This window comes from Oncorhynchus gorbuscha, linkage group LG25 (assembly GCF_021184085.1).
Source record: "Oncorhynchus gorbuscha isolate QuinsamMale2020 ecotype Even-year linkage group LG25, OgorEven_v1.0, whole genome shotgun sequence".
In the NCBI taxonomy this organism is placed as follows: Eukaryota; Metazoa; Chordata; class Actinopteri; order Salmoniformes; family Salmonidae; genus Oncorhynchus; species Oncorhynchus gorbuscha.
The window spans coordinates 35,726,503-35,753,385 of NC_060197.1; the positions used below are offsets into that span (position 1 = coordinate 35,726,503).

General features: G+C 43.4%; 1 protein-coding gene across 4 annotated transcripts in view; it reads right to left on the reverse strand.

Annotated features, from left to right (window-relative positions):
• LOC124014353 (protein AF-9-like) overlaps nucleotides 1-26,883 on the reverse strand; it is a 67,211-nt gene that overhangs the window by 3,276 nt on the left and 37,052 nt on the right. For 3 of the 4 annotated variants that reach the window (XM_046329236.1, XM_046329234.1, XM_046329237.1), the window contains exons 3-13: nucleotides 17,109-17,191; nucleotides 16,655-16,819; nucleotides 15,750-15,788; nucleotides 14,543-14,671; nucleotides 9,292-9,885; nucleotides 2,343-2,415; nucleotides 2,146-2,199; nucleotides 1,881-2,013; nucleotides 1,517-1,616; nucleotides 864-920; nucleotides 491-562 (exon numbers count right to left, since the gene is read on the reverse strand). In XM_046329236.1, coding sequence (XP_046185192.1) covers nucleotides 491-562; nucleotides 864-920; nucleotides 1,517-1,616; nucleotides 1,881-2,013; nucleotides 2,146-2,199; nucleotides 2,343-2,415; nucleotides 9,292-9,885; nucleotides 14,543-14,671; nucleotides 15,750-15,788; nucleotides 16,655-16,819; nucleotides 17,109-17,191 — 1,499 coding nt within the window. The remainder of the gene's footprint in view (nucleotides 1-490; nucleotides 563-863; nucleotides 921-1,516; nucleotides 1,617-1,880; nucleotides 2,014-2,145; nucleotides 2,200-2,342; nucleotides 2,416-9,291; nucleotides 9,886-14,542; nucleotides 14,672-15,749; nucleotides 15,789-16,654; nucleotides 16,820-17,108; nucleotides 17,192-26,883) is intronic. The other variant, XM_046329235.1, reaches the window with a different exon arrangement.

The following is a 26,883-nucleotide window of genomic DNA, read 5'->3' on the forward strand; positions in this document are numbered from 1 at the left end:
CATTCCCATGTCTCGTTTTCTGAGGACGTGGAACGCCGCTCCGAACTCTAAACGCTCAGAGGATTAGCTTGATTACGCCACGAGTCAGCGCGCCACTTGCTAATGTTGTTTGGGGATGAGTTTTTCCACCAATGCTCAGAGCCAAACTTTTCTTTAGGAGAACGAGGAAGAGCGAGACCGCTCCTTGGCAACTGCGGCTGGGAATCGCCATTAATGCGGTCATATGATAGGACTTGTGAACATAAACAAGAGGACGTTTGCTCTTAGGCGGAGTGGAAAAAAGGTTAACCAAATAATCTATCGTTTCCAGACACACACAGATGAAGTCCTCGACTATAATGTGGCGAGTAACATACAGTATGAAGTTGCTGGACATACAAGCCCAAACAAAACCACCCTAGCAAGTAACATCTATGCAAACATGAACTGCAAACATGTTGTTTTCTGAAAACACATGTACTACACACACACACACACTATTAAACCTCACCTGTTGTAGTATGTGCCTCTCTCTCAGTGTCATCAGTCGTCTGTGTAGCTCCACCAGCTCATCCAGGTAAGCCTGAGTGAGTGAGATACCAATTGAATAGTTCCAAAAGTGCAAACTCAAGCTAAATCAAGCAAACCTTCAAGTTCAAGTTCAAATACCTTAAATTATTTGACCCAGGCCTGTTAACTAGTCACACCATCTGAGACTATGACAAAGAGAGTAAAGGTTGGATGGCCAAGGAAGTGTCCGTCTCCTGTCCATTTACATGAGCTTTGGTGAACATGAAGACTTCTTCAGTGTAAGATTACACCCAATGTAACTCCACTGGTATGACCTAATCTACGTAAGACCCAACTGCAAGGAAGCTACTCACCTTGTCACAGTCAATGTTTTTATTCTTATCCTGCTTCGTTTGCTTCACCTCCAGTATCTGCGAGACATCAGGGTTGTATTCATTAGTACATAACATAGCAAAACATTTCGCAATGCCAAATAAGTGTTTCTTTTGGACTAGTCCATGAAGGACCATTCCAGTTTCAACTGGTTTGCTTCCGTTTTGTTCATAAGGAATATTCAACCCAGATAAGGAATTACCATACGTGCCCGCTGGAAAACCGCTGATTTGTTCACACAACAGTCATTATTTACATAACAGTGTGGTTGGCGTATGAGGGAAATGAATCGTGGGAATTACGGGATGCTAATACGACAGATGTTTCCCTACGAGCAGCATTGGATAACAATAACAGCCGTGTTCACTTTCATAATGAGGAGCAAAATGGCAAACTACACATTAGGTTTCCTCCCAGCAGTGTTTATGCTAATACAGTATTTACATAAAAAGATTAACATAAAAAGGGGGGGGAACGTATTCGGTCAATTTCTTTGGACTAATTGTGGTTGGGAACTATTGTTTGGCTACTCTAGGATGTGAAACTATTCAACATCAGGGATACCAGTTCATTTTACTGATAACATGTAAGAAACAATCCTCTGACAACTATTTATCATTTCCCCCGGTCTTACCTGGTTATTACTGGTCTTCAGTAAAGGTGGGGGCTCGTGTCGAGAGTGGGGAGAGGGGGCTGAGCTGTTCTCGCTCTCAGTGCCGTCACTCAGGCTGACCCTGCAGACAAAGAGGATGACAAGAATTAGAATACAAAATAGAAATTAGTCCGAGGTTGTTTTTCATCCAAATCGTACAACCACACACACCTAGGAGCAGCACAAGGTCAGAGCAGTGTCCCTGAAACTATTTTTTAGATAAAGAGCCTTGCTCAAGGGCACAACGGTAGCAGGTGGTACCCGAGTTGCCAGTTCATGACAGCCCTACTGAACACGACAACGGGAGGGGCCAGAAGGGCCATGACAATGGCCAGGCGCTAACTACCGGCGATGGCGGTGTGTCATGTGCGTGTGCACCGGTCGCTCCAGGTCAGAGTCCATGTCGTCGTCGTCCTCCGAGTCATCATCATTGTCTTCCGACTGCAGGTCATGGATTATCGAACGAAGGGGACCTAACACTGTGTGTGAGAGAGAGAGAGAGAGAGAGTCAGTGAAGAGGAGCTCACAACTTTATATACACATTTCACTGTCAACTCATCATGCTTAGTCTTGTGATTCCATCCAAGGACTGTAGTTAAGTGAGAGTATACCTGTGTGGGCTGTGCCAGGGACGGCCCCTACCTTCCTGCGGACGAACTCGGCCACTGTGTCCATGGAACAAAAACACATGCATGGAAGTGATTCAAAATGTAATACCCCCTTTTTGTCATGACCAATCCCCCCAAAAATGTATAGTTATTTCTGGGTGATCTGGGGAAAAGTGTGTATTTATAGATTCTGGTGTTACCTTGCCGTTTGTGGCTGGCTGCAAAGCCTGGGCTGGAGCTGGAACTGGAGCTGGCCGGACTGGGCTGCTCCGACTGGGAAAAGGAGAGAGGGAGAGAGATAAGAGACCCATAAACTATTAGAGATATACTACATGGTAACACCAGCGATCGCAGAGTGAACAAAGCCCATTGCGTAGGGTGCAAACACAGTGTGCACAAAACACTAAGAGAGGACAGTGATTCAATCAGCAGCCAATGAGTCCAGTTAGGGGAGCATACAATTACCACAAAGGTGTAGAGGGAGAGAATCTGAAGTCAAATATCTACTGTCTACTGATGGCATAGCTTCTATGCCATCAAAAGGAACCTAAAATTCAACATACCAATTAGGATCTGGCTAAAAATACTTGAATCAGTTATAGAACCCATTGCCCTTTATGGTTGTGAGGCCTGGGGTCTACTTACCAACCAAGAATTCACAAAATGGGACTCTGCATGCAGAATTCTGCAAAAAATATCCTCCGTGTACAGCGTAAAACATCAAATAATCCATGCAGAGCAGAATTAGGCCGATACCCGCTAATTATCAAAATCCAGAAAACCTTCCATAACAAAGCCATCACCTACAGAGAGATGAACCTGGAGAAGAGCCCCCTAAGCAAGCTGGTCCTGGGGCTCTGTTCACAAACAGACCCCACAGAGCCCCAGGACAGCAACACAATTAAACCCAAACAAATCAAGAGAAAACTCAAATAATTACTTAAAACATTGTAAAGAATTAACAAAAAACAGAGCAAACAAGAATGCTATTTGGCCCTAAACAGAGAGTACCCCAGTGGCAGAATACCTGATCACCGTGACTGACCCAAAATTAAGGAAAACTTTGACTATGTACAGACTCAGTGAGCATAGCCTTGCTATTGAGAAAGGCAGACCTGGCTCTCAAGAGAAGACAGGCTAAGACAGTACATCATTACAACACTGTATATATATTTGACATGTCTTTATTCTTTAAGTGTAATGTTTACTGTAAATGTTTTGTTTATTTCACTTTTGTTTATTATCCAATTTCACTTGCTATGGCAATGTAAACATTTTTCCCAAGCCAATAAAGCACTTTAAATTGAATTGAAATTGAATTGTCTGAGTGAGTGTCACTTCGCAACGTGAGGCGATTTGAGATAATAAAGTTAGTCCCTGATGGGCTTAACAGTCTCCCCCCCCCACCCCCGTAAATCTGGGCTTGTCACACACACACACACACACACACACACACACACACACACACACACACACACACACACACAACCATAATGACGATAGATTTACAATGCTTTCAGCTGAGAACAGTATTCACACCTCACAAACACAGTTGGGCAGGAAGGCAGCCAACAACAGGTAGACCGTGCAGCAGGCTCACAATAAAAAGGGGATTCTGTTCCATTCCCACATGCAAAGGCAATACGTTTCTAGGGCCAGACAAGTACACAGTCTAAACAAATCCCAATGGAGATGCTGCAGACACAGACACATTACGTTAATCAACTCAAGTTCTGTGTGTGGAGTCAGACCATCGTCCATCAGATTAAATGTCATCATGCTACCAGAGTTTAATACAAACCAATTCAAATATATTGATCACTGGTCTCCCCTGGGAAAGACTACTTTTGATCCCACACCACACAGCTTGAGAACCTCTGCCACAGTTGAAGTTGGAAATTAACATACACTTAGGTTGGAATCATTAAAACTCATTTTTCAACCACTCCACATATTTCTTGTTAATAAACTATAGTTTTGGAAAGTCGGTTAGGACGTCTACTCTGTGACGCGTTCTGTCTTCTAGAGATGAAGAACATCAGCAAAGGACATTGTGAAGATGCTGGAGGAAACCGGTACAAAAGTATCTATATCCACAGTAAAACAAGTCCTATATCGACAACCTGAAAGGCCGCTCAGCAAGGAAGAAGCCACTGCTCCAAAACCGCCATAAATAAGCCAGACTACGGTTAGCAACTGCAAATGGGGACAAAGATCGTACTTTTTGGAGAAATATCCTCTGGTCTGATGAAACAAAAATAAGAACTGTTTGGCCATAATGACCATCGTTATGTTTGGAGGAAAAAGGGGGAGGCTTGTAAGCCGAAGAACACCATCCCGAAGGGAAATTATGTGGATATATTGAAGCAATATCAAGACATCAGTCAGGAAGTTAAAGCTTAGTCGCAAATGAGTCTTCCAAATGGACAATGACCCCAAGCATACTTCCAAAGTTGTGGCAAAATGGCTTAAGGACAACAAAGTCAAGGTATTAGAGTGGCCATCACAAAGCCCTGACCTCAATCCTATAGGAATTTGTTGGCAGAACTGAAAAAGTGTGTGCGAGCAAGGAGGCCTACAAACCGGATTCAGTTACACCAGCTCTATCAGGAGGAATGGGTAAAAATTCACCCAGCTTATTGTGGGAAGTTTGTGGAAGGCTACCCCAAACGTTTGACCTAAGTTAAACAATTTAAAAGCAATGCTAACAAATACTAATTGAGTGTATGTGAACTTATGACCCACTGGGAATGTGATGAAAGAAATAAACGGTGAAAAAATATTCTCTACTATTATTCTGACATTTCACATTCTTAAAATGAAAGTGGGGATCCTAACTGACCTAAAACAAGGACTTTTTTACTAGTATTCAATGTCAGGAATTGTGGAAAAAAATCAGTTTAAATGTATTTGGCTAAGGTGTATGTAAACATCCGACTTCAACTATATATAGATCATCATGAGCACACCTTGTCATATCCTGACTGACACTCATTTTAGTACAGGGAGGAAGATGTGTGCATAGAATACTGCACCCCAAATGTCACCAGAAGTTCACTGAATACACCAACTTCTATATCCAAGTCGCTCTACAACAAATAGTTGTACATTTTGCCAGCTATTTTAAGTCAGCGCAGAAGGGGCTAAAGCTGATGGTTGCTTTCAAGAGAAAGAGAAAATAATTAACCATTAAATTAATCCTCTTTGGAGGGTGGCCCGAAAGGACATTTGAAGGAGCCATTAAAGTTAATCTGAATTAATTTGTTTACATTCCACTCAGATGACCCCTTGGAAAAACCAAGCCAAGGCAGCACAAAGCAGTGATTTACAGCCAGGACATGACTAGTGCAAAATGTTTTCAGCTGATAAGGGCTTGATAGGGCCATCTCACACACCACACACACACACACACACACACACACACACAGAAATTGTGGATTTAGAGCCTGAATGGAGAGGAAAAACTATTTTCCAGAGGACACAAATGGAAGTAATTAATTTGATTAAACATTTTCCAGGTGTTGATCACTGCATGGCTTCCGTTTCCTGTCTGGCTTGCGAGGTGTGCAGCAAGGCATCTCCATTCCATTTGTGGAGGTGTCAACAATTGTCCATTCCCCCCCCCCGAACTTGCCAAGTGTCAGGCTGGCAAGTGGGGTGCACTAAAACCGAGCCCCCTGTGTGGTCCTGGGGAGTCATGCGAGAATCTTTGATTCTCTCCCTCCCTCCATCTGGAGCATTTTACAGCCTGTTTGTCTGTCTGGGTGTCTCATCGACATCAAATGCATGGTCAGAGGCCTCTGTTATAAATCAAGAGGCTTTTTTCTCTGCCTGTCGTTGTCCGGCTAAAAAGTAGACACTTGTAAAAAGAGAGAGCGTGAGAGAGCGAGCTAGAGCGACAGAGGAGAGCCCAAGAGAGAGAGAGGAGAGCCCAAGAGAGAGAGAGGAGAGCCCAAGAGAGAGAGGAGAGCCCAAGAGAGAGAGGAGAGCCCAAGAGAGAGAGGAGAGCCCAAGAGAGAGAGGAGAGCCCAAGAGAGAGAGGAGAGCCCAAGAGAGAGAGGAGAGCCCAAGAGAGAGGAGAGCCCAAGAGGAGAGCCCAAGAGAGCGAGAGAGGAGAGCCCAAGAGAGCGAGCCTTCCAAAAGACAGCTGGCCCCTTAGAAACTTCCACAATTCCTTCCTAGGTACAGAGCCACAGAGCGAGGTCAAAAGGCATGGAAACTTCCAATGGCCGACAACAAACATGCAGCTGGTCTATTGGTTTATTGGTCCAGGCTTCTTCAGTAAGTCGTAAATCTCACCGCCACTCTGCTTTAGGGGCTTTTGTCTTGCCTTGCTCAAAGCCACCAAAGCAGCCCTCTTAAAGGACAATAAAAATGACTTTAGTATTAGGATGCTCCAATCAATCTATTCTCGCTTCTCTTTCAGAGGGTCCCAAAGTGCGAGACAGGCACAAGATGAACGTCGCTGGACTTAGCCAAAACGTCTGTTAATTTGCTCTCGATTCAGCAGGAGGTTGAGCAAACAAGTTCGATTCGCTGTGAATTAAGGTTCTGTGAACTCTGTTGGTCGCGTAGTAGGTCAATTTAACACAAACGACATTTAACTCAGACATATAGCACTCCAATAACACAAAACCAGCCACAAACTACTACTGTTTTCCTGAGAAAGGATCAGAAAAGCATGGAAGGTGACATGCACACAGCCTACACATTTCATATAGATGACGGACCAGCTTGTTCACTGTTGCGCAAAATTAGGCAAACGCTAACAAACAGACACATCAATGATGCGAGAGAGCGAGCGCGGCGCCAGCGAGAGCGAGAGAGCGAGAGAGAAAGCGAGAGAGAAAGCGAGAGAGAAAGCGAGAGAAAGCGAGCAGGAGAGAGCAGGAGAGAGCAGGAGAGAGCAGGAGAGAGCAGGAGAGAGCAGGCGAGAGCAGGCGAGAGCAGGCGAGAGAAAGAGCGAGAGAAAGAGCGAGAGAAAGAGCGAGAGAAAGAGCGAGAGAAAGAGCGAGAGAAAGAGCGAGAGAAAGAGCGAGAGAAAGAGCGAGAGAAAGAGCGAGAGAAAGAGCGAGAGAAAGAGCGAGAGAGATGATCTAGCCATGTGTACTGATGGGGACTTGAAGCTTTCCACTCTCCTTACTACTTTCTCCCTCCACTTTGGTGGTTCCTTGTTTACCCCAGGCCTACACAGCATGGCGGAAGCCCAGATCAAAAGGACGCGAGTAGGGCTAGCCAGGACTGGGCCACCAGGGTCGTCACGGCAGCCTGTGGAGAGGACTGAGCACCTGGCATTTGTCTCCACTCACCCTGCACCCACCCAACTTGCCATTTAAGACCAGTACTGTAGGGTAAATCCCCACCATCACACACACAGCACCTACATCTCCCACCAACACCACCCCGTGGACACGTTTGGCTTGAGGTTGCAATGCCTCTGCTGGTTCTGGCAGGGAAATGGTTAAGGGAGATTAGCGCGCGTGTGTGTGTGTGTGTGTGTGTGTGTGTGTGTGTGTGTGTGTGTGTGTGTGTGTGTGTGTGTGTGTGTGTGTGTGTGTGTGTGTGTGTGTGTGTGTGTGTGTGTGTGTGTGTGTGTGTGTGTGTGTGTGTGTGTGTGTGTGTGTGTGTGTGTGTGTGTGTGTGTGTGTGTGTGTGTGTGTGTGTGTGTGTGTGTGTGTGTGTGTGTGTGTGTGTGTGTGTGTGTGTGTGTGTGTGTGTAAGTAATGTACTTGGAGTGGGGCCAGTGAACACGCCATGGGCATGAAAGAGAACAGTTGAAAGCAAACAGAGAAAGACAATGAGATGCTTTCTGCCATAAATGCAGAATGTTTGACCCCTTTTCCCTCCTTTCTAAAGGCAAAAGATTAAAGAGGAACTCTTGGCTATTCATGGCGTCCTTTTCCCATTCTCCTTGGGTGTCGTAAAACCCAGCTTGCTTTTCTGCTAATAAAACAGTCCCTGAACACGTGAGGAGCGGGCAAACCTCTGAAAGACCTACGGATTCATTTCACGTTTACAATTTAGAGGCAGGAGTTGTGTCCGAAATCTAGGCTTCCCTACTACTTGAACTGCATACTGTGTAGTAAATCATACTACATACTGTTTAGAACGTACTGTTAAGTAAAAACAAATGCAGTCAGCAACAAATATCAGCATACTAGTATCATCCTACTGAGAATGTGTAATTAATGCACAATTGCATTGATTGCTGCCATTCATTCATTTTGGTAGAGTTGATTATCAGCGGTTGTTAAACACGCCGGTCTCGAGAATCTATTCTCATTCTCAATCGTGTGCAGCGAATTCTACTAGATGAAAAGCCAAAATGAATATGACATCCTGGCATTTAAAAGCAAACCTTTTCAAAATGTCACATACTATATAAAAATATGTGCATACCCAAAATGCAAGTACAGGTATTGGGACATGGCCAGTGTGAGAAAGAGAGGAGGGGGGGGGGGGGGGGTATTTCAGATTTGTTTCCAATCTTGACTCCATCAGCAACATGATGTTTCCAAACGAACTAGAATGCAGTACAAAAAAAGCATTCCCAGAACTCGAATTCTTTGCGTAGAGTAGCAAATTGTCCATCTTTCACTCTTCAGAATACAACAGTTACGCAACTGCATCCTGCATTTTGCAGAACATTCCAAACCTGCCAACATTATAGTCGCTTGGCATGGGCAGCTTTTTGGGCTGTCTCAAAATGGAGCACCGGGTGGGAAATTCATGGTGGTTTAGGAGGTATCCATCATCCAAACAAAAGCAGCCCGTATGCAGCTGAATTACCCACCATGTTTACGATTGCCTCCTCTCTGTTGTTCCTGCATGTGAAGCCGTAACAGTAGCAGAAAGCAATGGAACAATTCATCGATCCATTAATGTCATGGATTGCTCAAAAAGGTACACCTGGTTTCCAAGAACTACATCTGGTTTTCACCACTCACTGATGAAAACCATCAGACACTGGCCACGAGGACCAGAATTACTCATCCCTGAATCAATCCTTTTTTTAAACTAAAATAATTGTAGGAGCTACAGGGTAGAGCCCAGAAGACATGAAACTATAATTCAACACTTACTTCCAATGTGGTCAAGACAGACCACACCAACCAACAAAAACACCAAGTACAAAAAGACTTCACTCACCACTGCTTTGGTGGACATATTGTCCTCCATGTCAGAGTAGTTGGCATCCATCAGCTCCGGAAACGCCTTTCTGCGCTCCCCCAGCACCTCGCGGCCGTCCACCCGCAGTTTAGCGGGGTGCACCTGGGATTTGTCCTTCAGCAGTTTCTTATCCGAGTGGTGGGACTGGACGTGCGACAGGGACGAGCCCCCTGTCGGTTTTAACGACAATTCCGCTAAGTTTTTCTTTTTCTTTTTGGTCACGTGGTCCTCGCAGTCAGTGACAGACAGTCGCTTGTTAGTCCCCGCCCCAGACCCGGCCCCGTGCAAGTAGCCCCCATCCTGCCGGTGCTCCTTGGACATGGTCTTGGGCTCCTTGAAGCCCATCTTGGGGATGGGGGGGTTGTCACGAAGAAGAGGCTGGTTCTCTTTGGGTTTCTTGGAGAAATCTTTGGAGGCTTTGCTGGGTTCCCTGCCACAGTCTCGGAAGGCACTTTTGGTCTCTTTTGAAGGCTTGTCTTTGTGGTCCTTTGAGGGTTTGAGTAGCTTGGATGAGCTGCTACTATTAGTAGTGGTGGTGGTGGTGAGGAGGGCGCCAGTTCCTTTGGAGCTGTCCTGCGGCAAAAAGGACAGGCCAAAGATTAGGTCGCAATTTATTTAGATAGGATCCTATAACTTCATGATAGACCATCTATCAACTTTGACTCTTGATTTGCAACAACTTGCTTGAGTTCGGTTTTGCGCTACCTTTAAGTTTAGATAGTTTAACATTTTATTGATAGTTCGTGAAACATCTTAAACCATTTGGATTACATATAACATTACATAAGCTTTGTAAATAACAAAAGGTCAGTTCAGCCCTAACTAATGCTCCAAGGATTACACACAGGCAAGAGGGAAGTTGATGAATGGAGAAATCCCACTTCAGGGTCAGTGGACACGACAGGGCAAACACCTAATTAGTCTGTTGGACACGCTGGCGATTAGCAACAACATGGGTCAAAAAGCTTGGCTAATAGTTACTCCCGGGATCCTAAGCAGCTGTAGGGGCCAAAACCTAACTTCTTGACCTCAAGTCCTTCTGTACATACAGTGCCTTCAGAAAGTATTCACACCCCTAGACTTTTTCCACATCTTGTTGTGTTGTTACAGCCTGAATTTAAAATGGATTCAATTAAGATGTCAATGGCCAACACACAATAACCCCACAATGTCAAGTTGGAATTGTTTATACATTTTTACTGAATGAATAAAAAGCTGAAATGTCTTGAGTCAATAAGTATTCAACCCCTGTGTTATGGCAAGCCTACATAGGTTCAGGAGTAAAACTCTGCATGATTAACAAGTCACATAATAAATTGTGTGGACTTACTGTGTGCAATAGGTGTAAGATGATTTTTGAACGACTACCTCATCTTTGTACCCCACTCATACAGATAATATAATGCCCCTCAGTCAAGCAGTGAATTTCAAACCCAGAATCAACCACAAAGACCAGAGAAGTTTTCCAATGCCTAATAAAAGAAGGGCCCCTATTGGTAAAGGATAACATTTTTAAAGCAGACATTGAGTATCCCTTTGAGCATGATGAAGTTATTAACTACACTTTGGATGGTATATGAATACACCCAATCACTGCTAAGATACATGCGTCCTTCCGAACTCAGTTGCCGGAGAGGAAAGAAACCACTCAGGGATTTCACCATGAGGCCAATAGTGACTTTAAAACAGTTTAATGGCTATGAGGGGAGAAAACTGAGGATGTATCAACAACATTGTAGTTACTCCACAAAAATAACCTAATTGACAAATGTGAAGAGGAAGCCTGTGCAGAATGACAATATTTCAAAACATGCATCCTGTTTGCAATAAGGCACTAAACTAAACAAATGTGGCAAAGAAATTAACTGTGTCCTAGATACAAATGGTCGTGTTTGGGGTGGTGGCTGCATCATTCTACGTGTATGCTTCTCATCGTCAAGGACTACGGATTTATTTTAGCATAAAAATAAACTGAATAGCGCTAAACAGGCAAATCCTAGAGGGAAACCTAGTTCAATCTGCTTTCCAACAGACACTGGGAGTATTGTACAATCCAGGTGTGGAATGCCTTCAGATTTACCCAGAAAGAATAACAGCGGTAAAATCGCTGCCAAAGGGGATTCTAACATGTATTGCTCGTGGATACACATGTATATTAGATATCTGTATTTCATTTTCAATAAATGTGCAAACATTTCTAAAAACATGGTTTTCCCTGTCATTATGTGTGTGTAGATGGGTGAGATTTTGAATTCAGGATGTAACAACAAAATGTGGAATAAGTCAAGGATATAAATACTTTGAAGGCACTGTACGTACCACTGAAATTAGTCTCGAGTCTAGACTGTTGACTAGATATTCCAGGGAAATGTGTAGGGATAATGAAATTAGAGGTTTGCCACGTCACAGTGAGATTTATTGGGGTCAAAATCAAAAACAAAAACACTACTAAGAACAATTTACTTGCCTCCTACATGGGGTGCTTGATTACAATGCTCAAATCTATACACCCCTGACAACTAAATGAGCAAAGACAATGTTAAGTCTGGCCATAGCATATCAAAGGAATCCTAATAATCAGTGTTCATTCATTTTAGAGAAAGCCCTTGTGCCACCCTGGGGCTCTTGTACTGCTGTGTCAATGAAGAGTCTATTCTAGAACAACAAGATAAGTTTTAAAAAAGGGATTCCAGTTTGCTTGAGAAGAGACCTGGGAACTTGTTTTGTCAAGAATGTGGGGGAAGGGAAGACTCAACAGCTGTAAGCGCGACCTTAAAAATTTGCGCAGACGGTGAAAAAAAACCTGGAGGTGGAAGCGGAGTGCATTTCCTTTTCTCCAACTAAACGACGTGACCCGTGTGTCCCGGGGTCACACCTTCTGGCCCCCAGTCAATATTTCATACATGTCTTAAAGCCATTAAGCACGTCTAGACGGTAGGGGTGTGTTACGACCTGCCCAAACCCTTTGATTTTGTCTATCTGCTCCTGACCCCTTGACCTTTTGGACATCTAGCTGCTAACCCGCTCAGACAAAACTGTTTAAGACCAGTAAAAGGTGGAGATAAAGTGATGCTCTATCAATAACAGCCTCACCCCGATACCAAAAGACTGGCACGTTAGATGCTCCCAGAACATGTAAACCTATAATAGAGGCCATGAAAGTGAATGAACTGAGCAAAATCGAAGGTACCCTGTAAATGCACATGTCAACGTTTGCTGAATGTGTCAAACTGCTACAGTCCTAAGAGTATCACAGGATTCTTTGTTAATACGATCTTCAGGTATTTCACTGTTCTAAAGAACTTTTCATGCCAAGCACCAGCAAATACTTTCCATGTTACTTAAGATGGTAACATTTTAAATTGAGTACTGTAATTGCTGGACTATTAAGTGCACCTAAATATAAACTGCACCCACTGAATTATTAAAAAATATGTATTTTGTACATAAATACGCCACACATGTCTATAAGCCGCAGGTGCCTACCGGTACATTGAAACAAATTAACTTGGTCACCATCTTCCTCCTCCTGTGCACTGAAACCACTGAAGTCATCTCCTTCGGTGTCGGAGTTGAATAGCCTCAGAATTGCTTCATCCGATGTTGGATCGTTTTCATTGTCGCTCTCGTCACTTTCATCCGGAGGCAAATACCCCGCTGAGCTCATGCTGCCCCTTCAACACGCAGCAGTCCAGCCTTTCGAAACCCGTTGATGATAGTGGATTTTTTGACAATGCTCCACGCTGTCAGGACCCACTGGCAGACATGACCATAAGATGCTCTTCGCATGCAGCCCGTTTTAGTGAAGGATTTCTCCCCACTTGTCATCCAAGACTCCCACTGAACACGGAGCGCCACCTTAAATGCACGATTTACACTGATGTCGAGTGGCTGCAAATACTTTGGGCCATCTGCTTTTCTTCCCTCTGAAAGCTTTTGTTGTCTTTTTGCACTGAGTCAGTTCCTCACGCTGCTGTTTCCAGCGTCTTATCATCGACTCATTAAGGCCAAGCTCCCGTGCAGCAGCTCTCTTTCCTTTTCCAACAGCCAGATCGATCGCCTTCAACTTGAAAGCTGCATCATATGCATTTCTCCGTGTCTTTGCCATGATGAGGGTGACAAAATTACTAGCGTAATCAGAATGATGGGAAGTTTGAGCGCGCTCGATTTACGTCACATTATGTGACGGTGCTCATTTTTTTGCTGGCATGAATCTTGTGAAAGCGGGAAAAATCCATAAATTAGCCGCGTCATTGTATAAACCGCAAGGTTCAAAGCGTGGGAATAAAGTAGCGGCTTATAGTCCAGCAATTACGGTATATGGATGTGTGCATTATGTACTTTCACTAGTCTCCTTGTAATAATGACCTGCCACTCAGCACTATGTACAGAGAATATTACAATGCTGTACATAACAGTTCTGCTTAGATGAATAAAACCTACTCGTTGAGCTGTTTTGGAGTTATGTGCAATAACGGCGTTTCAGCAGTTTTGTTTAGCATATAAAAATGCACTTACAGTCAGGCATAAAAGGGCAGACTGCCATAGCATTCAGTAACACTTAAAAAAGCCATGTGGGGTACAAGTGAACCGGAAGGAGAGGAGACAACAGTAGGTGGGTTGCCATTGGACGCTAGTGGAAGTGTGTGTGTGTGTGTGTGTGTGTGTGTGTGTGTGACCCCTCTGCTCCCATCAGTAATCCATCACACAGTCTGTTTGGATTGGAAACTGTTTCCATGTGCAACGGGCCTCTCGTAACCCAGCCCTTGCAGGAGTGGGCTCTGACGGTCCCTGGTAAATGATACCATTTAAACGGGACTAAAAATAACTCTTAATGGAAGCAACATGCCAGTTAGACCCCATATACATGTCGTTTCCATCCATGATTCTAAAAATGGTTCTCCGAGACTGATGAGAACAATTGCATCACAGTGAAACACTGATACGTACCAAATTTCAACAGGCTTTAAAACCAGTGACTTCTTTATACTGCCTAATGGATACATTATGGCCGTTGCTATAACCGATATCAGTAGCATACCTTGCGTAAGCCCAAGTCGAGAGTCTCTTGTAAATCCACAGACTTCAAATACCCTCTGCATCTTTGAACCTAGCCAACTATGCAGAGATTAAGCTGGGGGAGACTTCGAAGAAGTGGGAATTTCTGGGGAAGAGAGGGAGGACGGGGAGACTGTCTAGCCCCGGGCTGTACCTGGAGACCGCCACTGACCTTTGACCCCGGGAAGACCTTGCTCTTCTTAGCATCAGACAATGTCAATGTCAGGGAGCTGCTGGGGAGGGTGGGCAGCTTGAGATGCTGGCCGAACAGAGATGTGGAGCCCTCCTGCATTACCATCACCTGGAAGTAAAATGGGGTCATTAAAACCGTTACCTTCATCCGAAGTGACTCATAGATCACAGGTGACACCCATTTTAATATAGAAATGTAGCAGATATGGGAATCAAACCAACAACAGAAGCAACATAACAGTAAAGACAATAAACCACTACAATAAAAAGACATTAACAGAATTATATTGTCCTGATCAACATGTGTAAAACTTAGTTTTGTATCTTATTGTGTGCTCAGTCTGGGAGTGAAGAGCTTAATGAATCTATTTGAATTGAAAGTACTGCATCAATTGGACAGTTTCTTAATTCCTGCTTATAATAGTGGATTCTGTGTGAAACTTAAAACCGCTTTTGTTTGGACAAAAACTTAAGCAAGGCTCACGTATTATCGTAGTGGTCTTGTCGATGCCAAGAGCAGCAAACTTAACATTTGAGCACTTAACACTGCACGTTATTCCTGGAATCCCTCACAGACAGTCATTGCTTTGCATGGAATGACAGTGAGCACGCGAAGAAAAGACAACACAGCTGCTTCACTGTGAGTCTAAATTTGAGGGTGCATTTGTTTGTGGTGTCACTTCAACATAGCAGCCGAGGGAAGAATGAATGCTTCATGTCTTGACGAGCAGCAAGAGGTTAACAAAGGGTTAAAACGCCACTGAGAACACGCGGCCTGTTTCTCAGAAGCTCCAGTGCCCTGCTGTTGAAATGAGCTGCTGTGAGTCAGCACCAAAACAACTTAGTAAGCATTTCCTTTCATACAACTTTCCCCACCTTCCGGTCTTTCCATTACCCCTTTCTCCAATAGAAGAGGGGGACAATAGAGCAAGGCACGGGGGTGGGTTCCGCCTTTACAATGGCAGAGGATACACTGGGTCAACAACATGCGGAAAGTCTCAGAAATAATAGATGCTCATCCAACTGTGCGTATTGGACACACGTCCCAAATTTGACTGTGGGTCATGCTTAGACGTCTATATTGCCATAGTGAGAGAGTCATAGCATTGGGGAAGCTACAATATCAACACATTCCTAATAAGTAAATGTTTCAATTTGAAGAGAACACTAGTTCACATAAGTCTTACTTTAGAGTCTTCCAAACTTCTTTTGCTAGGATCCCGTTGCTGTGGACACACAAAAAGCATTTCAGTATACACACAGCAATCAGCTGTATTACATTTACATTTAAGTCATTTGTATCAGAGAAGGCCTCAAAACATCCAGTGGGCTGAAGAAATGTGACTGACAAACCAGTCTCTCAATTAAACCACATCACATTCAGTGTACATCTGTTGCCAATCTTATTCATTTCCTCTGAAAAGGCATCCAAGCTACGTGAAGGTGCACGGTGTTGTGCGCCCAGCCATAAAGCATTGGTGTGTTACTGGAATGAGCATGGCAGGAGGGCCTGCTAAAATAAACACACACCCCTGATCTTGTAAATTCCTGAAGATATTGTCCACTGAAATAATTAAGAAATCTATTCCAAAATGGACATTCCTATGTGGGCACACAAGGCTTTCTGGAGGGCACAGGGAAGAAAGAATAAACGTGTGTATGAACAAAAAAGTACTTCATTCCAGTCATAAAACATGACAGAGTGGTTTGCCTGCCAACGGCTGACCTGATAAGCCCAGTTTCCTGCCAATGGCAGGTCTGATGTGTGACCGACATGGATGATACCTAGTTGCCAGCAAGATACATGTTTTTTTTTAAAAGAGCTACTCATTGGTCTAAGTTCCATTCAACTTCTGAATTGACATTTAAAACTTTTACCTTTCCAGGTGGCGTTTAGCTCAATAGCGTTAAGCATGGATGGCCATACTGGATGTTCAGGGCTTTGCTCCAGTACGGGTCCTGATGATTACCTCAATCAGGTGTTCAAGCAGGGATGGAGCAAGCCTGTATATCCAGTATGGCTACCCATGCTTAAGGCTAACAGGACAAACACCTGCTATTGAGATGTGTCCCCCCTCCAGTCTTGTCGTACCCCGCCGGCTTTGAGCAGCTTCCTGCGGAACTCCTCCGTGGGGTTGTTGAAGGTGAGCTTCTCGCAGCGCAGGTGATTGACAGGCGGGTGGCCGTCCAGGTGTAGGAACAGGTCGTAGTCGAAGCGCACTTTCTTAGGTTCTTCCTGAGAAGAGCAGTGGGACATCCGTAGGAACAAAAGAAAGGAGAGAAGTCAGTTGCGTACTAAAGTCCAAAACGGTAAACATTCATACAAAGGCAAAGTTGTTAACCATATGGAATTCATAAAGATCAATATCTGCACTGACCACATTAAAATGTGTGACATTTTTCAAATGCTCCACATAGATTATTTAAAAACTACCAATGTGGGATGATCATGGTCACCAATGGCACATAAATCTGGATAAGCTGTACGTTCACAGCTTGGGATCTTTAGTAAGCAAACACACGTCGAAACCTTGTTAAAAATGTACCTTATTTCTGAAGTAAACTTCAATGGGCAAGATGAAGCCTGCGTATCCGGACTCCTCCACTTTATAGGGTGGATCCTTACACACTGAAATGAAGGGGAGAGAAAAAGAAAAACAGCTTTTCACTCAACGCAGGCGTCACTTGTAAAGGTGTGACGTGTCCTATGTAACAAATGCCAGTGTGAGCACAGAGTCCCTCAAGGATATAGAACATATCTGGGGAGCCGTGTGTCCCCGTGTGCTTCTCACCGATCTTCCACTGTTTCTAATGCGTCTGTCAATAAAGCCTTGAATAGGAAGGGGAGTGATTCTCCCCTCTCCTTTAATAAAAAAAAAAAAGGTAATGTGAATTTGACAACAGCACCAAGTCTCAAGGTAGCAGTTCATTTGCTAGCATGGCTCTAATATAATAGGTATTTCACCATGCATATTCATCAAGGCTTCCTTAAGATTACAAACAGAAAGCCCTTTTTTGTGTGTGTGTGTGTGTGTGTGTGTGTAAGACATTGGCACTAATGAGAATTGGAATCTGTTGCTGCCAGCCAACAGCACTTGAATATCACTCAACACTGCCAGTGCCAAGACCGCTGCATTTCATGTAGTGCTCTCTCATGGGATCTCATTACAAAACATGAAGACAATTTCCGCCAATAATCTGACGCAACGTCGATACCAGAAACCCTGGACTTATATTCGATACAAATACACGTCCCAAAGACTTGGATCCACCCAGCAGCACGCCACGACACACTTAGTTCCCATCAGGCTGATCAGGACAAAAAACCTGCGCTTCAGGTCAGGTGACCCCCTCAGACACCTGTTTGAGGGGGTCCCAGGGGGCTTTGCAGCAAGACTGCCAGCTAGTCTGCATGTGCAGTCAATATGTATTTACTGATAGTAGTTCCTCTTCTATTCGCCTTTCAGCTGCCTTACTAACGCCATTTACATTTTTAGCTTTTGTTAGTCTTTACAGATTAGTATGAGCAGCATAACCATAGCCAGTACAGATTGGACATTTACTTAGTGCTTTATCAATGTACAATGGGCTCCATTGCCCATTTCATCTCATTTGGAGGGGTAAGTACACTATTTTATTTAACTAGGCTAGTCAGTTAAGAACAAATTCATATTTACAATGTCCAGCCTACCAAAAGGCCTCCTGCGGGGACGGGGCTGGGACATTAAACATTTTTAAAATAATAATAATATAGGACAACACACACACAAAGAGAGACTGAAGACAACACAGCAAGGTAGCAACACAAAAACATGGTAGCAACACAAAATGACAACATGGTACAAACATTATTGGGCACAGACAACAGCAAAGGGCAAGAAGGTTGAGATAATGATAAATCCCGCAAAGCATCCACTGTCAGTAAGAGTGTCCATGATTGAGTCTTTGAATGAAGAGATTGAGATCAAACTGTCCAGTTTGAGTGTTTGTTACAGCTCGTTCCAGTCGCTAGCTGTAGCGAACTGAAAAGAGAAGCAACCCAGGGATGTGTGCGCTTTGGGGACCTTTAACAGAATGTGACGGGCAGAACGGGTGCTGTATGTGGAGGATGAGGGATGCAGTAGATATCTCAGATAAGGGGGAGTGAAGCCTAAGAGGGGTTTTATAAATAAGCATCAACCAGTGGGTCTTGCGACGGGTATACAGAGATGACCTGTTTACAGAGTGCGGTGATGTGTCCTATAAGGATCATTGGTGGCAAGTCTAATGGCCGAATGGTAAAGAACATCTAACCGCTCGAGAGCAACCTTACCTGCAAATCTATAAATCATGTCTCCGTAATCTAGCATGGGTAGGATGGTCATCTGAATGAGGGTTAGTTTGGCAGCTGGGGTGGAAGAGGAGCGATTACAATAGAGGAAACCTACTCTAGATTTAACTTAAGCCTGCAGCTTTGATATGTGCTGAGAGAAGGACAGTGTACCGTCTAGCCAAACTCCCAAGTACTTGTAGGAGGTGACTACCTCAAGCTCTAAACCCTCAGAGGTAGTAAATCACACCTGTGAGGAGAGGGACATTCTTACCAAACCACATGACCTTTGTTTTGAAGGTGTTCAGAACAAGGTTAAAGGGCAGAGAATGCTTGTTGGACACTAGGAAAGATTTGCTGTAGAGCGTTTAATCATCCGGGGAGGGACCAGCTGAATATAAGACTATAATCTGCATATAAATGGTTTCCAATTGCCTGAGCAACATTGAAGTAAATTGACAAGAGCGTGGGGCCTAGGATCAAGCGTTGGGGTACGCCCTTGGTGACAGGCAGTGGCTGAGACAGCAGATGTTCTGACTTCATACACTGCACTCGTTGAGAGCGATAGTTATTTACATTTACATTTAAGTCATTTAGCAGACGCTCTTATCCAGAGCGACTTGGCCAAAGAGACAGAGACATAAATACTCCTTAGCCTGCCCACAAGAATGGAATGGTCTACCGTCTCAAAAGCTTTAGCCAAGTCAATAAAAATAGCAGCACAACATTGCTTAGAATCAAGGACAATGGTGACATCATTGAGGACCATTAAGGTTGCAGTGACATCCATAACCTGAGCGGAAACCAGATTGCATACCAGAGATTACTAGACATCAAGAAAACCAGTCAGTTGATTATTTTTTTCAACACGTTTGATAAACTGGGCAAAAATAAATAAAAATAAGCCTATAACAGTTAGGATCAGCTTGATCTCCCCTTAAATACACTGCTCAAAAATTAAAGGGAACACTTAAACAACAAAATGTAACTCCAAGTCAATCACACTTCTGTGAAATCAAACTGTCCACTTAGGAAGCAACACTGATTGACAATAAATTTCACATGCTGTTGTGCAAATGGAATAGACAACAGGTGGAAATTATAGGCAGTTAGCAAGACACCCCCAATAAAGGAGTGGTTCTGCAGGTGGGGACCACAGACCACTTCTCAATTCCTATTCTTCCTGGCTGATGTTTTGGTCACTTTTGAATGCTGGCGGTGCTTTCACTCTAGTGAGACGGAGTCTACAACCCACACAAGTGGCTCAGGTAGTGCAGCTCATCCAGGATGGCACATCAATGCGAGCTGTGTCAAGAAGGTTTGCGGTGTCTGTCAGCGTAGTGTCCAGAGCATGGTGGAGCTACCAGGAGACAGGCCAGTACATCAGGAGACGTGGAGGAGGCCGTAGGAGGGCAACAACCCAGCAGCAGGACCACTACCTCCGCCTTTCTGCAAGGACGAGCAGGAGGAGCACTGCCAGAGCCCTGCAAAATGACCTCCAGCAGGCCACAAATGTGCATGTGTCTGCTCAAATGGTCAGAAACAGACTCCATGAGGGTGGTATGAGGGCCCGACGTCCACAGGTGGGGGTTGTGCTTACAGCCCAAACACCGTGCAGGACGTTTGGCATTTGCAAGAGAACACCAAGAGTGACAAATTTGCCATTGGCGCCCTGTGCTCTTCACAGATGAAAGCAGGTTCACAATGAGCACGTGACAGACGTGATAGAGTCTGGAGAAACACTAAAGTTTCCAAAACTGTCAAATTTGTCTGAGTTAAACAGAACTGATATTGCAGACTAAAACCTGAGAAATCCAATCAGGAAGTGCCCCGGTTTTTGAAACCTCTGTTGTTATGCATCCCTATTGCCCATTTAAAGGGATATCAACAATATTCCTTTTTCTATGGCTTCCCTAAGGTGTCAAGCCTTTAGACATAGTTTCAGGCTTTTATTTTGAAAAATTAGCGTGAACGGCCACATTGTGTAAGTGGATAGGTGGGGGCTCTCAGAGTAAGTTGTGCGCAAAAGAGAAAGGCGGCCCTTGTTACTCCCGGTCCTAGTGAAAAGCCAACTGCCCCGGTTGATATATTATCGAATAGATATTTGAAAAATACCCTGAGGATCGATTATAAAAACCGTTTGACATTTTTCTGTGGACATTATGGATATAATTTGGAATTTTTGTCTGCGTCGTCATGACTGCTCTTTCCGGTGGATTCCTGGGCATGACGCACCAAACTAACGGAGGTATTTGGATATGAAAAAAATATCTTTATGGAACAAAAGGAACATTTGTTGTCTAACTGGGAGTCTCGTGAGTGAAAACATCCGAAGATCAAAGGTAAAGAATTAATTTGATTGCTTTTCTGTTTTTTGTGACCAAATTACCTGATGCTAAGTGTACTTATTGTTTTGTCGAGCGATCAATAAACTTACAAAACGCTTGTATTGCTTTTGCTGTAAAGCATCATTTCAAAATCTGTCACTTGGTCGGGTCAACAGGAAGTATTATTAAAGAGATGCTTTACAATGAAATACAGACAGATGTAGTTGTCCCAGAGTTAAAGATCCAAGGTCAGTTTTGCATTTCACCTCCTGATTTAAGATGACTAACCATGTTACAATAAAAAAACAGGCATAATCATGCTCTCTCGTCTGCAGGTATGTTTTGGTGTGAGAGAGGAAGCCAGTCCAGTCATCGCCACCTCAGCCGCTCAACTTCTTTGGGATAGGGGGCAGCATTTTCACTTTTGGATGAATAGCGTGCCCTGAGTGAACTGCCGCCTACTCAGTCCCCGATGCTAATATATACATATTATTATTAGTATTGAATAGAAAACACTCTGAAGTTTCTAAAACTGTTTGAATGATGTCTGAGTATAACAGTACTCATATGGCAGGCAAAAAACGGAGAAAAAAATCCAAACAGGAAGTGGGAAATCTGAGGATTGTAGTTTTTGAACTCACCCCTATTGAATACACAGTGGGATATGAGATATTTTGCACTTCTTAATGCTTCCACTAGATGTCAACCATTTTTAGAACTTTGTTTCAGACTGCTCCTGTGAAGGGGAGCCAGATGGGAGCTGTTCAACTAAGGGGTCTGCCTGCAGCCTCGTTCTTAGTCACGCGCTTTCACATGAGAGGTAGCTCTCGTTCCATTGCTGTTCTCCAGACAATTGAATTCTCCGGTTGGAATATTATTGAACATTTATGATAAGAACATCCTAAAGATTGATTCTATACTAAGTTTGACAAGTTTCTTTGACCTGTAATACAACGTTTTGTCCGACTGGACCTGAACGCGATTTTGGATTTGTTCAGCAAACGCCCTAACAAGAAGCTATTGGACATAAATGGACATTATCGAACAAAATAAGCATTTATTGTGGAACTGCGATTCCTGGGAGTACATTCTGATGATCATCAAAGGTAAGTGAATATTTATAATGCTATTTATGAATAATGTTGACTACCCAACATGGCAGATATTTCTCTGGCTGGTTTGGGCTCGGAGCGCTGTTCTCAGATTATGCTTTTTCGGTAAAGTTTGAAATCTAACACAGCGGTTGAATTAAGGAGAAGTGCATCTAAAGTTCCATGCATAACACTTGAATTTCTAATCAACATGTATAATGTGTATTTCTGTGAATTCATGTGGCTCTCTGCAATGTCACTGCATGTTGTGGAACTACTGAAAGTAACGCGCCAATGTAAAATAAGATTTTTGGATATAAATATGAACTTAACCTTACAAAACATATGTATTGTGTAACTTAAGTTCCTATGAGTGTCATCTGATGAAGATCAAAGGTTAGTGATACATTTCATGTCCATTTGTGCTTTTTGTGACTCCTCTTTGGCTGGAAAAATGGCAGGGTTTTTCTGTGAGTTGGGGGTGACCTAACAATCGTTTGTGGAGCTTTTGCTGTAAAGCATTTTTTAAATCAGACAATGTGCCTGGATTAACGAGAATTTCAATCTTTAAAATGGTGCCTAATACTTGTATGTTTGAGAAATTTGATTTATGAGATTTCTGTGGATTTGTATTTGGCGCCCTGCAATTTCATTGGCTGTTGGCAAGGGGTTCCGCTAGCGGAACGGGGTTCCCAGTTGGCCCAAGGTTAGGAGACACCGCAATTGACACTGCAAAACTGAGAGAATATTAGGGTAGCACTAATTCATGAACCATATGCTGTCTGTCGCTGTTCTTAACACTTTCCTACCCCTCTCTCCCCACCTCGTCTTCTTCCTCGTTTTATAATGTACACCACAGAGGTCGACCGATTAATCGGAATGGCCGATTTCATGTTTTCATAACAATAGGAAATCTGTATTTTTGGACACCGATTTGGCAGATTGTTTTTCGTTTTTCTTTTTTTAAACTTTATTTAACTAGGCAAGTCAGTTAAGTACACATTCTTATTTTCAATGACGGCCTAGGAACCGTGGGTTAACTGCCTTGTTCAGGGGCAGAACAGATTATAACGTTGCCAGCTCTGGCATTCAATCTTGCAACCTTACAGTTAACTAGTCCTACGCTCTAACCACCTGCCTCATTGCAATCCACGAGGAGCCTGCCTGTTACGCGAATGCAGTAAGAAGCCAAGGTAAGTTGCTAGCTAGCTATCATTAAACTTGTCTTATAAAAAACAAAAATCAATCATAATCACTAGTTAACCTACTAATATCAACCATGTGTAGTTATCTAGCGTGTCTTGCGTTGCATATAATCGATGCAGTGCGCATTCGCGAAAAAGGACTCGTTGGGCCGCCTGGCTCGTTGCGAACTAATTTGCCAGACTTTTACCTAATTATGACATAACATTGAAGGTTGTGCAATTTAAACAGCAATATTTAGACTTAGGGATGCCACCCGTTAGAAAAAATACGGAACGGTTTGTATTTCACTGAAATAAACGTTTTGTTTTTGAAATTATAGTTTCCGGATTCAACCATATTAAATGACCAAAGGCTCGTATTTCTGTGTGTTATTATGTTATAATTAAATCTGATTTGATAGAGCAGTCTGACTGAGCGGTGGTAGGCAGCCACAAGCTCGTAAGCATTCATTCAAACAGCACTGTCATGCATTTTGCCAGCAGCTCTTTGCTGTGCTTCAAGCATTGAGCTGTTTATGACTTCAAGCCTATCAACTCACGAGACTAGGCTGGTGTAACCGATGTGAAATGGCTAGCTAGTTAGCGGGTTGCGCGCTAATACCGTTTCAAACGTCACTCGCTCGGAGACTTGGAGTAGTTGTTCCCCTTGCTCTGCCCGACACGCAGGCGTCCCATCTAGACATCTGGAAATGCAAATGCGCTACGCTAAATGCTAATAGCACTCGTTAAAACTCAAACGTTCATTAAAATACACATGCAGGGTACTGAATTAAAGCTACACTGGTTGTGAATCCAGGCAACAAGTCAGATTTTTAAAATGCTTTTCGGCAAAAGCATGAGAAGCTATTATCTGATAGCATGTAACACCCCAAAAGACCCGCAGGGGACATAAACAAAATAATTAGCATAGTCGGCGCTACACAAAACGCACAAATAAAATATAAAACATTCATTACCTTTGACCATCTTTTTTGGCACTCCTAGATGTCCCATAAACATCACTATTGAGTCTTTTTTTCCGATTAAATCGGTCCATATATAGCTTAGATATCGATCTATGAAGACTGATCAAGGTAAAAAATAATAATTGCGTTTTATAACGTAACGTCATTTTTTTAATTAAAAAAGTTGACGATAAACTTTCATAAAACACTTCGAAATACTTTTGTAATGCAACTTTAGGTATTAGTAAATGTTAATAAGCGATCAAATTGATCACGAGGCGATGTATATTCTACAGCTGTACGTCTGGAAATAATGTCCGGGTAAATCTCAACCAAAATATCCGGTCGGAGACCGGAAGAAAGGCGCTACCTTGTGCCCGTTTGACCAAGAAACAAATCGTAGGCAAATGACAAGACTGTTGACATCGTGTGGAAGCTGTAGGTATTGCAACCTCAGCCCCATTTAATGTGGTTCCCGTTCAACAACACGTTCAAGTGGCGCATGGATATATTTTCCCATTTTCAGTGATCAGATTTTCCTGCGCTTTCCGATGAAACGCACGTTCTGTTATAGTCACAGCCGTGATTTAACCAGTTTTAGAAACGGCAGAGTGTTTTCTATCCACACATACTAATCATATGCATATACTATATTCCTGGCATGAGTAGCAGGGCGCTGAAATGTTGCGCGATTTTTAACAGAATGTTCAAAAAAGTAGGGGGTAGGAGTAACAGGTAACTAACACATACCTCTCAATTTTAAAATGCTTTGTTTGACTCGTTATAACTTACATCTGGTTCCACCGTAATGTTGTCAGCCATCTTTGTTGAAGAACACCAAAAGGCAAGGGTGGCTCGTATCAAGACGTGTCATTGGAACCACTCGATATGATTGGTCATATAAAAATCTTGGGACCCAAATGCATAATGAGTGCTCTAACTCCCCCTCGTAGTGGTCTGGAGCGATGAAGCCGTGATGCTGGGTACCTCTAAGTCCAAGCTAACAACTTTTAAAAGGTGGAACCACTGTTAACAGATATATATATATTTAAAAAAAACTGTTAAGGGCAGACAGTCTACTAAAGGCAGTAAAATGGCAGGGCGCAGCATGACATGGACAACCAACAAGGATAAACAAAACCGGGGTTTTAAAAATGACTGCATTCTCCACCAGTGTATGCCAACCATTCAAATGTGCCAAATCCCATAGAAAACCAGACAAAATGTAAATATAAAAACATTGTCATAATGGTCAAAACAGCACTCGTCCCCTAAAGAGTCTTGGCTGAATGTAGCCTAGAAACAGAAAGCTAAGGAGACAAACTGCAGTGACAGACAGGAAGCCAGTTGGCTCACATTACACCAACTCCGAATGACTGACTGCTCGGATGGCTAGACAGAGGTCGACTTCACCGCTGGGGTACGGGGGTCGACCTCACCGCTGGGGTACGTGCTGCCCCAGAACTAAATAACACTAAGCAAATATTGTGGGTTATGATTAATTGTGCGGTCAGGTCAGATTCAAATACATGCGGCCAAAAGATTCCATTCACAGTAACCAACTGGCCTTATTTATGTAGAACCTGGGTTGACAAGATGAGCTACACCACTCAGACACACTGTAGGATAGTGTTGAGCAATTCTCTTCTTTTAGCCTCTAGCTCCTTTTCCTGTGTGGGTGTGAAGCAAGTGAAGAAGCAGGTGTGTGGACCTGTGAGACCGTCTGGAGGGTGGTTCCTCGGAGGGTTAGCTAGCGTCAAACACCTGGTGTCTCCCTCATTGCCCAGGCAGGATCTCCCCAATCATTTAACACAGCACAACTCAACAATCCATCCACCAGTCTTGAAATCCCCTAGAGCCATTGGAAGCTGTAATTTACATCTTATGGATCAATCAACCAATGAACAGACTGCCTATTGTATTGCAGCAGTTGGGGTTTCCAACACTTTGAATCAAACCACTCACTCTGTAGGCTTTGTTAAATCACCACAACCAATGTTTTGAAACCCTTTCATCAACTCATTTATCACCCACTAAAAAAGTATTACGGCACCAACACACGACGACGAACCGCTAAAAGCAGCAGGTGGTCGTCCTATCGCTTGATGTACTTGGCCTTCCGTTATGGTGTACTTGGCCTTCCGTTATGGTGTACTTGGCCTTCCGTTATGGTGTACTTGGCCTTCCGTTATGGTGTACTTGCTCTCTTAGTCTAAATCAGTAGACATCAGTATTTCAATGCAGGATCCCTGTTGCATGGTAAGTCTCATGTGGCAACTAAACTGGACAGCAACCTGTGCAATGTAGAGCACCATTATAAGTAGTGTGCTCCTACAACATACTAGAAACAAGTGACCCTAGAAGGAACTCGTCAATTTAATGAGAAAGCCGATGTATTGGCTATCTTACCCTCTCCTCTCTGTGTGCGTCACATCAGACAGGAAA